Source organism: Ischnura elegans, chromosome 10 (assembly GCF_921293095.1).
Source record: "Ischnura elegans chromosome 10, ioIscEleg1.1, whole genome shotgun sequence".
Lineage (NCBI taxonomy): Eukaryota > Metazoa > Arthropoda > Insecta > Odonata > Coenagrionidae > Ischnura > Ischnura elegans.
Window position 1 is genome coordinate 33,535,445 of NC_060255.1, and position 15,999 is coordinate 33,551,443.

Below are 15,999 nucleotides of genomic sequence, written 5' to 3' on the forward strand. Positions count from 1 at the left end.
TGTTGTAACGACGAAATGCGTAGTGTAAAATAAATCTATAAGTGGAAATATTGCAATGTGTCATTTCAACAAAATCAACAGTTTATAATTGTATCACCAAGAACATAGCCATAAATTAATTTTTTTGGGGACCAAGTCTCCCATATGCCTTCCTTCTTTGCAGCAAAAGTGAAAATATCCTGAAGCACATAAAGCACTTTCCCGACTAAATAAATCAGCTAAGAATAGAGTCCAGTTGAACACTATGTTTTTAGGATGCCCAAAGGAATTTTATGGGGTCCTATGGCTTACCTACCTAACTAAATTCTACCCTACCCATTCCCATCTACCCTAAATTTTTAAATACTATGAACACATTTTTCAAATTTTTTGCCAAATTTTCAGTGTTATTTGGAGTCCAATATGCATTATGTGAACAAAGAAAAAGAATAATATCTTTAAATATTCCCTTGTATTATTAATTTGGATTTTCCTTCGCTTCATTGAAAAAATGTGAATTAAAATGCTTTTAAGAATTAATTTTCAGTGTTCCAGATCCAGTGGGTATCCTGAGATAACGGTTTTAGAGATCATTAATCTGATTGATCCCAAACAGGTTTCTGATCGTTTTATCAGTCATAGATTCATCAGTGTAGCTATTGCCTTCGAATTTCATTACTTCAAACAAGCCTTTGCTTTCATAAGACATGATTCTTCAGGATAACACGAGTTAAGAATGATTTGAAACTGCATCCACCCAAATTACAAAACACCATCATTACAAACACAACAAAACTTTTCAAAGAGAGGAAATTCAGATTCGAGGCAAGTCACAACTACTATAGCCGTCTAATACGTACATTTGGCGTACTTGCAAACCATTCATTCCAAACTATTTCATTTCATGAAATTTACATATTTGGAAGCGCATGACTAGTTTGACACATAATGACAGCATTTATTCTAAGCTAAGTAAGAAAATTTTAACACTAAAACCGATCACAACTAATGAAAATAATCTTCTTGGCAAGAGTAACACGATACAGCTTTATCAAAACATAGCTCTTTCTGTACTTCTGAATTCCGAAAAATATGAGGAACAATTTTCGATAAGGAGAATTCACAAAAAATGAAAGTAGCAGACTTAAGTATCGCCGTCTCTCTTAAAACCTACAATATCGCAAAGTAAACGTTGAGCATAAGGGCATACCTACACAAAGTAGCACTAAAGAAGGATCGAACACACGGTAAGCACAACTTGAAATAGTTTCAATAACGAAGTAAATTAAAAAGGGAGGACTAAAACGGACAAATTAATACTACTTTCAGATTTTAAATTTTCACATTATTCCTTCAATAACACTTCACAACATGCGAGGTATACCATCAACATCAAGTACAAGAATCTTCAAATGTGGCAATGTAGTTAATTACCAAATCGTTGACAATTTGGGAAAAATTGATTCTCACTCGTTAAAAACACTTATATCGGGGGAATCGAAAGGGAGAGAAATAAAAAAGCAATTCAATGCTTCACAAATAATGCACAATGACGGGTGGCAATACAAATTACAATGGCAGAGACTTACTACGGCTTATAATTACAATTTAGATATTTAATTGGGAATATTGCTTATATACAACTTACCTTAATATCCCTGTGCATTTTACCCATGCCGTGAAGGTACGCTAATCCATATAATGTTTCACGGCACATGTAAGCAATTTGTGGCTCGGTCAGCGGACCTGTAACTGTACAAAATAATCGTAAATACCAGAATCTCTATCCTTAATTCACTTAAATCGGGTAAAATAAATACTTACTGTGGTATATATCCTGCAGAGAACCCCCACCGCAATATTCCATACATATCCACAATTTGTCACGACGTAAATAACTTCCATAGTAAGCAATGATATTAGGATGTCGGCAATCTTTCATCATCAATATCTCTTGCTGGATGATGGCAAAATCGTCACCTTAAACAATCAATACCGAGTTTGTGAATGCAAATAGTCATATTTTCCAAAAAAGATCACTCAATAAGAAAATCAATTCTTCGGTCGTCAATAAAGAAAACACCAACCTGGTTCTAGCTTGATAACTTTGATGGCGGCTAAATCATTGTTGGATATCCTTTTGGCCTGTAAGTTAATTATGATATTAAACATACTATCTAGTAAAATAACTTGATTTTACTGGCTACGACGTGAGTTTAACAAACCTTGTAAACATCACCGTACGTTCCACTCCCAATCCTCTGGATTAGTTCGTATTCATCCTGAGGATTTCTCCTACTAATATCCGAAGATAGCATACCCGTTCCATGAGCCATTACATGCGTAATTTTGCAATAATAATTAAAATAGGCACATTTCTACATTACTGTTGGTCACGTATTTCACCTGCCAATATCGTTTCAACTCAGATTTCCGATTTTCTGATGTTATTGAAGTTTCAACTATCGAAGGAGTTCACTATCGCAATGATCGAAATCGAACGAACTCTCGAATCAGATGTCTTTCGTTTACGAAAGTAGCCGTAAAGCGCTACTTGTAAGTATACCAAATGCATAGAGTTAATCCAAAATCCTTACCAACTTTTGAAGAAAAGGAAGTGTGGGCTAACGTGGCAAGTGGTCTGTCGGGAAATATAATAGTCTTTTTTGCAGAGCAAAGCAAGAAGAGTATATTTCTGTCTCCTGTATGATTTTTCAGTAAATGGCAATCTTTTTTATCAATCCATTGTAGATTTCCTCAGGGAATTCAAGAAAGCAGTGACGTAAAGTACCTTCTTGTAGCACACCATACTGCACGCACTATTTATAGAGACGGTAATGAGAGCGAATTACTAGTCCGGTCTGTTTTTTTCCTAATGGATATTTTAAAAACAATCGGTAGGCCTACAAGGCACTGACTCCACAAACTATGACCGATATCAGGTCATGCTCGGTCATGCTGGTTCGTGGGAGATGATGTTTACAATTAATAGAACGTGAATTATATTTATGCCTAGTATCCCTAGTATATATACTTGGCAATTGACCGTCTGTCTCAAACTCTAAATCGGTAAATTACGTTTTTAATACCAAATTGATTGCCAAAAGGCAGCGGATGAGGTGATTTCGTTAAATCGATTGTCCCAAAGATGTGACCACAATTCCGTTTATTATTTCCAACTTTGCTTTATTTTAGCATATATTGATATGGATTTCTTATAATCTTAGCCTGGAATTGTCACCCTCTGATAATTTTAGGCCATCCAAAGTATGTTAACGTGAATACAGATGGGCGTTGCTCGTTATCTCTTCGATCTGAATCATCTCAATACGCTTCTCATATGTCTTTTTTATGGGGGAGGGCACGAGTTGGCATTTACTGATACATTTTGCCAGAACTAACCCATAACGCATCATTCCAGTTTTCTTGAGAGCCGGAGAGGGTGTAATTTTCTATAATCAGTGAAAAGTTATAGTTCGCTTTAGTGGCAATACCTCTGTGATTTTATTGCTGAAGATTATTCGTTACCTAATCCGTTTAAATCATGATGGTGAGTGTGTATTCCTGTTGTATTTAAAGCTTTTGGGAGCGAATGCATGCTATTAATGATATTTTTCGAACTTAGGACGGATTGGACGATGGACCTGAGCTTCTAAACGAGGATAACAGAAAGGTAGCAACACTATTTCGAAGCTTGAAACTCAATCTCGTTTTATGTCACCTGAATTACATTGCGTTACCTGCATATCTTTATCTTTACAGTCTGGAAGGTCGGAGACAGTTGACCTGACCGACAATTCACTTGTGGTCGACATAGCCGATGCTTTGAGTGAGAAGGACAAAGTTAAATTTACGGTTCATACTAAGGTAGGATTGGTGTTAATAAGGGATGCATTTTCTTACTCGATAGTTCTTATTACAACTTTTCCATGTGAATTTTCAGACAACACTACCTGAATTTAAAAAGTCAGAATTGCAAGTTGTTCGTCAACACGAAGAATTTGTCTGGCTCCAGGATAGGTTCGAGGAAAACGAGGATTATGCTGCTTACATCGTAAGTTGTCTTGTCTTATCATGCGAAAGAAGCATGTTTCCATTTCCACCAAATTTTTGTGCGATGTGAATACTTATTTCAGAATTTGTAAATTTCGATTGACTCATACCCCCGTGCTCTGATTTGTTTAATAGATACCTCCGGCGCCTCCTAAACCCGACTTCGATGCCTCCAGGGAAAAACTGCTGAAACTGGGAGAGGGTGAAGGTACCATGACAAAGGAAGAATTTACTAAAATGAAGCAGGAGTTAGAAGCGTGAGTCATGTTTATTAATTTCAGCGGATATTTTAATCCAAAGAATTCCAGAGGCAAAATGGGCCATTGATAGAATCGTGAGATAAATAATAAAGAAAATAAATTTGGTTAGATTTTGATGCTCCTAAGTCACCTTTGAAACAGTGACACGTGCAGTTACCGATTTATAAAAAATGTCGAGGAAAATTAAAACTACTTTTTCAGACAAAGTACAGTGGCATATGTATGGGAGAGGATAGATCCCTCCCTCCCGAAGCCTCATAGAAAAAAGTTATTATAAAACTATTACCTAGTTTTGATGTATAATAACTGCATCTACTTAAGGTTAAATTTAAAGTACCAAAATGATGTAGAGTGCATTTCCAGGCATGTCATTTTTCAAAAAATTTTCTCAAACCCCGATTGCTTGGGGGCGGAGGGGAGTCGACCCCTCATTCCCCCCCCCCCCCCCCCCCAAAAATATTCCTAGTTACGCTACTGACTAAGTATATACGTATCTGCTTTCCATGGCAAATGAAAGTTGCTTTCACTGGCAAATTAAAGTTGCATTCAATGTTACTGGCATAATTATTGTTTGACTGAAGGATATCAGCCAGCTATGTTTGCCAAGTATAGTCATTGGCAAATGCTATAATCACTGCTTGGGTGGAGCATCAGTGGCATTTACTGCTAGTGCCTACTTAATATAATTTCATGTGAAGTGTGGAAAGTTCATAAGTAATAGTGGAGAGAAATATAGAAAAAAACAAGCTTTGGTTTTTAAAACCGAGAATTAGTGGTGCTGCAAGAACCATGCAAAATAATGACAAGGTGGGCCAATAAAAAAAAACAAAGGACCACATGCAATAGATATAAATCTTGGGAAAACTTCTCTGAAGCACCATCACTCCGATATTATTTCCTTTAATTTATGTTTATTTTTTATAACTTTTATATTTTCTACACTAATATGGCACTATGTAGACTTCATGAGCTGATGATTTAGTCCCTGTAATGCCCACATAACTGTCATCATCTCGAGAACAATATGGTGAAATGTTGAAGTAAGTGAATGGATCTAAGCTGGGGAAACCCATGAGTTGATGCATTGATCCTTTATTTTAAAAAGTGGTTATGTTTAAATAATATATTGCAATTTTGATGTATTTTTAGAATTTAGTTCACCCCATGCATAAATCTGACAAATCTAATGATATAAACATCATAATTGGCAATTTATCTTAAAAACTGTTATATCCTGTCAAAAGGCTCTGCAGAGAATGAATTCATAGAATTTTAATTCTGACGAATGGAGTAGCTAACCCTCCGTCCCAGATTAAATGTAAATGTTTAAATATTTTATTTGGCAATTTTTAAAGATTAAAAATAATAAATAATGACAGAAAACCAATTTAACTTACTTTAACTGTAAAAAAATCTTCAAATGAGCAAAAAGTTAAATGATCCAAAGCAAATACTAGGAGAGAGAAAATACAGTTTTAGTAAAGTTTTTCCTGGAACTAGGGAATTAGGCTTTTTAGGTAGGCAGACAAATTCAGATGTTCTAGTGCTAAGGAATACGAACGAAAAGTTCATTTTCATGTTATTTTTTATCGAAGTTCATTTTTATTTTTAAGTGAAATTATTTTTTTATTCACAGTGAATATCTGGCCACTTTCAAGAAAACAGTTGCAATGCACGAGGTATTTCTATGCCGTCTCGCCAATCATCCTGTGTTTAGGAATGATCACAAGTTTAGGGTTTTCTTGGAGTATGACCAAGATGTAAGAATTTGATATTATGTGGTGAGGATTTGCTTGTTAACCAATTTTCTTTATTTTAACACGCCTATTGTGTTCAATTTTTCAGTTGTGTGTTAGGGGAAAAAACAAAATGGAATTTTTGGGTGGACTTGTTAGATCATTTTCTAGTTCCACTGATGGATTTGTTTTATCTACAACGCAGAAGGATGAAGACAAATTTTTTGAGCAACAGAAAAACTTTTTGGTCGATTACCATTCCCATCTTAAAGATGCTACTGCAAAGGCTGATCGAATGACTAAGAAACACAAAGGTAAATTTTTAATATATTTTCGCAAAAATTTTAATAGGTACTGTTTAAATTTTTGGTGTAGTTTGTGTGTAAGATTAGCCCAAGTGTTCTTTTGTGATTCTTATAAAAATCATCCCACCTACCCTCACCCACTATGTAGTCAATTGCTGTTTTTAATTTATGGCGCCAATCAGTCCATATCATATGGCCATGAGTATAAATATGTTCTCATATCATATCATCATGCTATTTTAAATTTATTAGTAAGTATTATGTGAGTAAAGTTATTAAGTTCTTTTCATTTTTCACGGAGATAATTAGGATGTCATGCCTCAAAAAGTTAGCTGTACGTGATATAGTCTGCCAGGGAGTCACACCTGAACATAAAATAAGAAATATATTATAAAAACTACAATATGCATGATACAAACTTGAAGATGCTTTACATTATTTTTTCAATTTATAATTCATTTTGGTTAGAGAAAGAGCAAACTCATCCACAGTATAGCAGACTTTGCTGAGAAATAAGTGTTTCAATTTGATTTTTAAAAGACCCAGGTAATTAATATTCCTTATATTTCTAGGAAGGGGGTTATATAATTTATCTCCTTTAAGAAAAGGACAATCACTGCATCTTTTTAATTTGCTAGTCAATACATGTCATTTATCTCTGGATCAGTTTTTATAGCTATGGTATTAGGTATGGTAATAATTAAGAGGCATAAAACTTGGTTTGTCTACCTATACTCATGTGGTAATCTATGCGAGCGCCAGTTAAGAACCACTGATGGGTCATGTTGTCCAAGACAAAAGTCATTTAACTCAGGGAAGTGTGACACACCAGTGTGCTACATTTCCCCCCTGTAGCTGTGTGTAACACACTACAATGTGTTACCCACAGCTAGTGACTGGGTAGTGCCATACAAACTGGCCTACCATCAGTGGCTTGGCCCACCACATATGATCAGAGAAGACTTGCAATTTTGTGTGAAATTCATACATTGTGTATTACTTGACCCCACTCTCTTATGCCTCTTCAGAGTGGAATTTTAGTGCGGTAAGACCTCTACTTATGAACATTCAGAGATGCACACATTCAAATAATTCAATTCCCAAAATTTCAAATTTGGTGCCTTCGGAGTTGGCCATTGCTACGCAGTATGGCATAGAAGAACTAACACTTAGGGCACTATCTGAACATCAGTGGTGCAGCGTTTTGGGGGTTAAAACCTCCCCCAGAGCTCAGAGAAATTTTTAAGTTTAATCCATTTTACGTAATTGGATCAGTATTACTTATAGCATAGTGTTAGGATAAATCAAATATCCCTCTTAAAGCAGTAATACTCGCCATTTTGAACCATTATTCTTGAAATTTTTCTGGAGGACGACACCGCAACTCCTGCTTACCCTGGCGGGTATGCAATACCCCCAAACCCCGAAGTATTATTTGCGCCTAAAACCCCCCCTAGCTTTAATTCTTAGCTGCGCCCCTGCTGAACATAGTATCCATGGAACTGCTGTGTGACCAGGCACTGTTCATTGTTTCATCCGTTCTTACTTTCCGTGGATTATGAAATTTGTTTGGAACTGGCTGCATTGCGTGCATAGCTAGATCAGTTGCTCACCTAGGAGGAGTGCAAAATTGCACTGCAGTGTTGCATTCTGCAGGATAAACACCGTTTTCGATGCCTTACTTAGGTTTGCTAACTAACTAGCAAATTCAACGGACGAGCTAGGTCTCGGAACGCATCTTGCTCGTATGTCACGGACTTACTGTACAGTGAAATCTATCATTTCCCGGCACAAACGGTCCTCAAAAATGTGTCTGTAAGTGAAAGGCGTCCGTAAGTTGGAGGTGACCTCATTTTTATGCTTAATATTACCCTGAAAGTAGTATAGTGTAGCAAATTAAGCCAGCTTAATAAAATTCTTTTATTTAAAATACTTTCTATTTTTTAGAGATCGGTCAGAAAACCCATAGCAATGGTTTCCATTAATATTAAAACTGTGGCTTAAAGTGTCTGCCTGTAAGTGGGAGAGTAAGTATAATAGAGGTTCTATCCTTACACAAATGTATATCCTTCTGCCAGGGAATTGAATACATACTATCCTTAAGTCAGAGGTGTCCATGAGTGGAGGTTTCAGTATGCTAATGAATTAAAGAAATTGGTTCCACCCGGGTGCTCCCAGGTGGCTTCATTGAAAACTGACCACAGTCTCTCTCTGGTTGCAAAAGCTCTGAAATTAGCAGTCCCTAGTCCGAGGAATGGGCCCATGCCACATTCTTGAGGCAATATACTAGGAGGGCCTCGAGTGTACTCCATGCCTGCAGTGGGCCTGGACGGTGGCTGCTCCTTGTTCATCCACATCCTCTTTACCAGCTCCAATCGGCTGAAGGTCCCCATGCTGCACAACCTCTACTATGCATCGTGAATCCTATAACCCAAGTTTGGAGACCAGTATCTCTAAGACCACTCATTTGATTTTAAAACTAAGTATGTAATGTTGTAGCTATTTTATTTCTCCCTTAACTGATGACATGCATCTTATTTTTATTTCAATAACTATTTCATTATGTGCTCAGAAACAGAATTGTAGTGCATTTTAGGGATTACAGCACAGAGGCAATGCATTTATGGCTCTATAGGAACTTAGTGGATTGAGATATCAAAATATCCTTTGCACAGTTGTTGGTAGAAGCTTTCACAATAATCGTACAGAGTTTCAGGATATTAAACTTATGTAGTTAAAAAAGTAAAAAGTCATTATTTTCTTATCTGTGCTCTTAAAGTTCATTATTGTATGTCCACTGGCAGATATATGTACTTATAGACTCTGTTGATAAGTTGAAAAGAAATGTCTTTTAACAATTACCTCGGGTTATGAAAATGAGTCACCCAGCGGCAGAAGCCTGCAAGCAGTCATGAATCTCTCCGTGGCTGCCTTTGTCAGTGTGTGCAAGAGATAGAGAGAGTGGGCATAACCCATATTTTCCCCATGGTATATTACGAATATTTCTGTAGGTCTTTAACAAGCATTACTGTCTCAGAGACCGAATGCAGGCAGTCAGGGGGGGAAATGAGGTGGCCTGCCATGCGACCTCCTAGGAGTCCAATGGCAGAGTAGCTTTAGCACTTGGGAAAACCCTTTTGCAGGCACTTATACCCACTGCTGCCCCTACCCTTCTTTCCAAAGAGGCTGTTTGAGGTGGTTAAGTTGGAAAGCTAAATGCCTGCTAGAAATTATGATAGGCTGTGGTCGGCCACCTTCTTAATCCGGTTGTCTGCGGACACAAACTCATTGTCAGACAGCCAAGGAGCCTGAACTGGGTGAGTTCAGGTTTTGTGTTTTCTTGCTGGCCTCAACCACTCGGTGGACCGCAATCCACAGAATGGAGTATGCCTGTGATCATAGTCAGGATGAATGCCTTAAAAAAATAGCGATTTCAAGTAATTGTTAAAAATTAAGTTACCTATTTAATTTAATTGTTACTTTATAATGGTTAATATTCAAATTTTATTCCTTTAAATTTTTCATTAACTGATTCAAAGCTAGCTTGAGTTAATTTTATTCATTAAATTTTAGTGAATGTCAATCTGTTAAAATTTTGACATGAAGCTTGTTTGACTGGCAAAGATGAAAATGAAATGGTGTCTAAGAATACAATATAGCAGGGTATCTGTACTAGTATGCAGTGAATAGGCCCAGACTAACACATCCAAACAATAGAGGGGTTGAGTAAATTGGCCACCAAAGTTTTGGAACGCATCCTCAGACAAGAACGCGCAAAACTACTTGAACACAATGTTTGCTGTGGCGCAAATGCCACCTCAGCAACATCGTGTTATTCATATCAGAGTGTTGAAAATGAAGGAGCGGGTCACCAAAAACTTGGCTTGCGATGAGAGGATAGGGTAAAGTCAAAGTATTGTATCTGTAAAATGTGGCAGTTTACACACTCCGCAACATCCCATTGTCAGCACGGTTAATTGGAGTATCCATAAGACTTTCGGAATGCACTCTCAGACAAAAAACTAGGAACAATACCAAGACCTTGTCCTGGAAGGATAGTGCATTGTTTTTTGGCTGAGACTTATGAGAAGAGAAGGAAATAAACTAATTTTTAAATTCAATAACTTTCTTTTTCAGCTTGGTAGCTTTTAATTTTATCTAGTTACTTTTTATCTAGATTAACTTTAACCATTTAATTTTTTTGTAACTTTCCATACTCTGCCCTTGTCCCACTGCCTAGGAAGGGATATTCAGCTCTGCAGCAAACATGTTACTCTGAGAGGAGAAATGAATTTAGTTTTCTTAAAAACATAAAGCTTAGCATTGAATTTCAGACTACAATTTAAAATCCAGATTTTAGCAATGATCGACTCAAACTCAACTGAAGTCGAAAATCTATTGTTAATGAATCTCAACTTCATGATAATGGAGTTCCAAAATACAAACTGAATGTTTTAATAAATCATCATGCTTGGTGTGATTAAAAAAATTAATGATTTTTTTGTACTTAATTATCAAATGCTAAGAGTATTTCATTTAAAATATGGCAACCTCCTTCAATCAGAAAAACTCTGGATAAATGAATAAACATTATGGCCAACTCCTTAATATCAGTTTCTGGTTATCTTAAGTGTTAAGTGAAATTTCTCTCTCAAGTCTGAGGTCTTCTCAATTTTCATTATAGATGTTGCTGACTGTTATATTAAGATTTCATCAGGTTTGATATTATTGTCCACGATTGACAAAGGACCACTGGAAAAATTCCTTGCCAAAGTAGCAGATACCTTAGAAAAGGCTAGGGTAAGTTCTCAGCTAGCGATTTTCATAGTTATTAATTACAGCTTTTTTGTATTTAAGTAGACCAGCAATAGGTCAATATTTAATGCTAGTGTAGTTTAATTATTTGAAATTTGGTGGATGTTAGCACTTGTGGGGCTTTTATGTATGTATCTTGTCAGAAGTCATAATCAATTAAATTCAATTTTTACAAATGGGATTTGTAGTGCATCCTGTAAATGCACGGTTAAACCTCCTGATAATAAAATTCTGGTGCGGAAAAAACTAGTTCTTCCTTTTAGGTGGCTCTTTGCATTATGATGAGAATGGCTTGCATTCTTACATGCAGAGGTCATAAATGTTCCTTTATGATGCCATTCGTATTAATTTTGCAAGCACTTTAGAACTGCCTCAATTATCATTGCTTAAATGCATTATATTGTTGACTATCCCTTATAATTTTATCATAAAGTCCAGTTGAATACCCTACTTCACGAATTGTATGATGTCTACTTTTGACTCCTGTTGACTCTTCATGGAGTAGATGAGAAAGTTTTTACATGTTACCCTGGAAAACAGGCTACGCCTTCCATGTGAAGAGTTACATAAAAATTGAGAGTCACATCTTTCAGGGAAATCAGGCTCACATTGCATTGTAATGCGAACCTGAGTCAAAGACTTGTATATGAGGAAATCAACTTACTGATGAGAAAAATATTATTAGATAGTGTGTGTGTTAACAAGAGTCCACCATAAATGCCCCAGAGATATTTGCATGAGGCTATATACAATTCAGATTAAGTGGCAGGATATAAACATCCTCCTTGATCAAAATATCCTGGAAATTTAATCAATTAGCCCATTTTAATGTATAATTTGGTAGAGTTTAAATGTTATTTCAACATCCTTTATTCCAGAATCTTGAAGGGAGAGTAGCTAGTGATGAAGATCTGAAATTATCTGATACGCTTCGGTATTACATGAGAGATTCCATGGCTGCAAAGAAATTGTTGTATAGAAGATTGCGTTGCTTGGCTAATTATGAAAATGCAAATAAAAATTTGGAGAAAGCAAGAACAAAAAACAAGGATGTCCATGCTGTAAGTAGTAAATGATAGCCCATTGGACACTTGCTGAAGCATGGTGTAGTAAGTTTTCTTTCCACACTGACTTAGGAAAATGCTTCAATTCAAATTTCATATCCTTCAGCTTGTGAATCAATGAAATTAGCTATAAGCAGAAATATTTTAGTTGCTTTTTCCACTATTAACACATTTCCATTGCTAAATATGAATCATTTGTCATTTTTAACATTTTGTGGTTTTTTGCCAACCCTCAAAGGCCTTGGAAGTGGCTGATGTAAGTACTCACTTGCATTTTGCATTTGTAGATTTAGAAATTGCATGGTAGCTTTCAAGTATGTATTACCAACTGCAAAGCTTTATTTCACCTTTTAGTTCTATCTTCCAAGAAAGTAGATGTAATTGGCTGAGAAAGTTGCCAGCTATGAATAACATTCTACGCCTTCTGTTTCAGGCGGAATTGGCTCAGCAGCAAGCATGTGCGAAATTTGAACAAATGTCACAAAAAGGAAAGGAAGGTGAGCTTTACATGTAAATGTAATCATTCTACACTTTATTCGCCAAAAAATTATTTCAGCTGGTGGCCTAGTCTCCTGTTTACTTCTAATGAACACTTGAATGGTTTATTCAGAAGTTCAATTGTTCAAAGGATGAAGAGAGAATGTGGATTAAAATATTTTGTTTCGTATATTTTACTGCTTATTCACAATATTAGTTAAATCTATACTCTAAGGACTACCGAAAGTCAACTCCGTAGGTGAGCTGGCCAGAGAGGTGTTAGGGGCCGACCTATTGTATTAGGTTTGTCCATTGCATGCTTATGAATTGGAGGGCTCTCAAACCTACCTATGCATCACTTTTTGATTCTTCTCCCTAATACATATTATGAAAAAAGATAATGTCACTTAAATGTTTATGGCATGTTTACCTATATTTCCTGCATCTCAATTAAATGCATCCTCCTGGGGGCTTGGAGGAGACCACTAATTTTTTATTCATTGAAGTGCAATTCCAAATATGTACTTACTTTGCTCCCAGAAAAGTATTTTTCTTCTATTCTGCTAATTCTCTCCAAAACTCAATGCAGGCAACTGCATGTCACTAAGCTCTCTCTTAAATAAATTATCTAGTTACATGCCACACAGAGAAAATTCCTTCTTACTATATGGTATTAGCTACCCAGTAACATATATGAAACACCTACCTGAATAATGGCCAAGTAGACTTCCTACACCAGCAGGTCCAAGTGTGATTTAGTATATTTCTGGGTGTGTCTGTCACACCACTTTGTGTTCGATTCGGCCAACATAGGAATACTCCGATTTCATGAAAATCTTGCATAAGCATATTTTAAAGACATTGTCACAAAATTGGTGGGCCAGAGCTCAAAATTTTCTATGCTGGAAAATAAAGTACGCCCTAGTGTAGATATGGCACTTAGATGCATTGCTGTCCTACTAAGTGTAGTGTGAATAAATTCCCTGACTCCCAGACATTTTTCCCCAATCCCAATTCCACAAGGGTCATTTTCCTTTATAGACTTTTGACTAAATACTTTTTTTCCTAGGCATTTCACTCAAATGACCATTTTCCCTAATTGCATATTTCCCTGATGTATTTTTTTTAATGGAAAAGAGTGCAGCATAAAACCAAAAACATAAGCGAGGGTTGGTAAAACTTGTTTCACCCGGTACTTGGTAAAAACCTCCCCGATTTATTCATATTCAGCTCTAAAGGAATTTCAGATGGAACAAGCTGATGCAGAAATCCAAATTATAGAGCTAAGTTTGGGAAAAGTCATCAAAAGTAGCACCCAAAAAGAAATGGTTACAGATGAAACAGCGAATCTTAAGTAGTGTTGATAAATATGAAAATTATCAGCAATTATCATCTTGAGGCGATTGGTCTTAATATTACTACATTACCAAGTTTGATTAAAATCTGAGACCTGGTTTTCGGACACCCCTTATTAGTAATTTCTGCTATTTTTTATTAAATTATTATGTGATTTATTAGAAATTAATACGTTAGGGTTTTTTAACATTCAGAAAATATGATAAACATCAGCATTCCATTGTTTACAATTCAGTGAATAATGAATTTTTCTCTGGATTTCATTCAGGTTAAAACCTCCATAGTCATCAATGTTTTGAAGAGCACATTGCTCATCGTCTTCAGAGCAGTTTGGAAGACGATGAACAACTCAATGTCCACAATCCAACGTTTGAAGGGTGAGTTGCTCATCACCTTAAGAACTGCCCTGAAGACATTGAGCAATGTGCTCTTCGAAGCATTGGTGACAATTGAGTTTTTAAAGTGAGCGAAATCTCAAGAAAAATTCATTTCACACACATACCAGGAATCTTTATGTACAGTTCAGTGGTTTACTGATGGGCAAACCCTGAATATCCTCATTGTTTTTAGCTGTCTAATGAAATGCAAGAATATAGATGGGAATTGTTAAAAGGTGTTAAAGTTACCTCTTTTTATTAAAAGACAAAATCAATGAAGATATAGTCAGATTTCTGTACCATAATAGTTATCAGTTAACACAAAATAAATATAAACAGTTCTCATGACCACATTCTTCAATTGTCTTCAACACCCTCCCTCAGTTGAAGCCCCTGGGAGTTTTCTTAGGGCCAATACCATGGAAGGATGTGGTCTTCAATGGCTTGGTTAGGATGTCCACATTATCTTTCTCTAAATCTACTCAAAATTATCTTATTCAGAATTGATAGTGTGGTAATTTTTACAATCCTTTTGAATTCATGTTATCAAGATTTTATTGCACTCCTTCTATTGAAAAATTGAAACAAAAATGAACTCTTTTATGTATCCCATTTCAGAATTATCTGACTTCAGAGCAAGAAGAGTTGCATTATTCCGAAAGAATCTAGTAGATCTGGCTGAATTGGAGCTCAAGCATGCGAAGGTAGATATGCCATTAAGTGTGTAGCATAATAAATGCATTGTTATTGTAAGTTGTTTCATTATCTACGTTTTCTTTTAATTATAGGCTCAGGTTCAGTTATTTAAAAATGTCCTGGCTGTGCTGAAAGAGGAGCATTAAGTTATCAGTAGCGATAAAAACTGATCTCCACTTCTTGTATATATTATATTGTAATGTTGTACATATAAGTTAAATGTTTACAATGAAGGCTTATAAAAATTATTCCATTATCATAGAAAATATATTTGTTGGTATTTAAAGTCAAATTATTATTTTTTCAATTTATTGGAAACTAAAGTATTTTCAGTTTATGTGCATTATATTGAATTATAATTATGACTGATGTATAATTATGATGATGTGAATTGCATTTCCATTGTTAATTATATTCCCATTTTTCATTGTTTGTTAGAAAATTCTTGTATATTGAAAAAATATATATTATATAAAATAAATATATCAAATTTGTACCTTAACGTTCTGTTTTCTTACACTCCTCTTGGAAATACCCATTAATAACCTTTAATTTAAGACCAAATGGCTCATTGGGTGGTTGGAACAAAGTACATAGGATTAAGAATAAGTAGAAGGCTTTGTCTGCCTTAGCCATTCCATTTTATCTCACAGTATAAAGTGATGGTTGGTACACACTTCATTGGTGTATAAGTAAGTGCTATTTTAATGTGTGCGGAGCCTACTGTACTGTGAATTACACTTTTTTCGTTAAGATTTTGTCGTTTTGTGAAAGAAGGCATCTTTTGAAAAATATGAAAAGGTACATATCTTGAAAGGAGAATGTAATTAGTATGTTTAGCTAATGTGGCTAATGAGTGTTTTAAAAATTGTTTGGTCTGT

At 35.6% G+C, this 15,999-nt stretch overlaps 2 protein-coding genes across 9 annotated transcripts in view; one reads left to right on the forward strand and one right to left on the reverse strand.

Moving 5' to 3' along the window:
- LOC124167285 (mitogen-activated protein kinase kinase kinase kinase 5) overlaps nucleotides 1–2,432 on the reverse strand; it is a 67,441-nt gene extending 65,009 nt beyond the window's left edge. For all 7 annotated transcript variants that reach the window (XM_046545207.1, XM_046545205.1, XM_046545206.1 and 4 more), the window contains exons 1-4: nucleotides 2,205–2,432; nucleotides 2,067–2,124; nucleotides 1,804–1,959; nucleotides 1,628–1,731 (exon numbers count right to left, since the gene is read on the reverse strand). In XM_046545207.1, coding sequence (XP_046401163.1) covers nucleotides 1,628–1,731; nucleotides 1,804–1,959; nucleotides 2,067–2,124; nucleotides 2,205–2,315 — 429 coding nt within the window. In that variant the 5' untranslated portion in view covers nucleotides 2,316–2,432. The remainder of the gene's footprint in view (nucleotides 1–1,627; nucleotides 1,732–1,803; nucleotides 1,960–2,066; nucleotides 2,125–2,204) is intronic.
- Nucleotides 2,433–3,045: 613 nt separating this feature from the next.
- On the forward strand, nucleotides 3,046–15,620 carry LOC124167286 (sorting nexin-6). 2 transcript variants are annotated; one of them, XM_046545209.1, is made up of 13 exons: nucleotides 3,046–3,529; nucleotides 3,605–3,652; nucleotides 3,742–3,846; nucleotides 3,923–4,033; nucleotides 4,168–4,289; nucleotides 5,929–6,052; nucleotides 6,138–6,342; nucleotides 11,018–11,133; nucleotides 12,027–12,209; nucleotides 12,451–12,468; nucleotides 12,646–12,709; nucleotides 15,041–15,126; nucleotides 15,211–15,620. In XM_046545209.1, the coding sequence occupies exons 1-13, from the start codon at nucleotides 3,524–3,526 to the stop codon at nucleotides 15,262–15,264; spliced, it is 1,242 nt and encodes a 413-aa protein (XP_046401165.1). In that variant the 5' UTR covers nucleotides 3,046–3,523; the 3' UTR covers nucleotides 15,265–15,620. The 2 variants fall into 2 exon arrangements, with proteins under 2 accessions (XP_046401165.1, XP_046401166.1); XM_046545210.1 differs by lacking the exon at nucleotides 12,451–12,468 and having other exon boundaries at nucleotides 3,059–3,529.
- The last annotated feature ends 379 nt before the right edge of the window (nucleotides 15,621–15,999 follow it).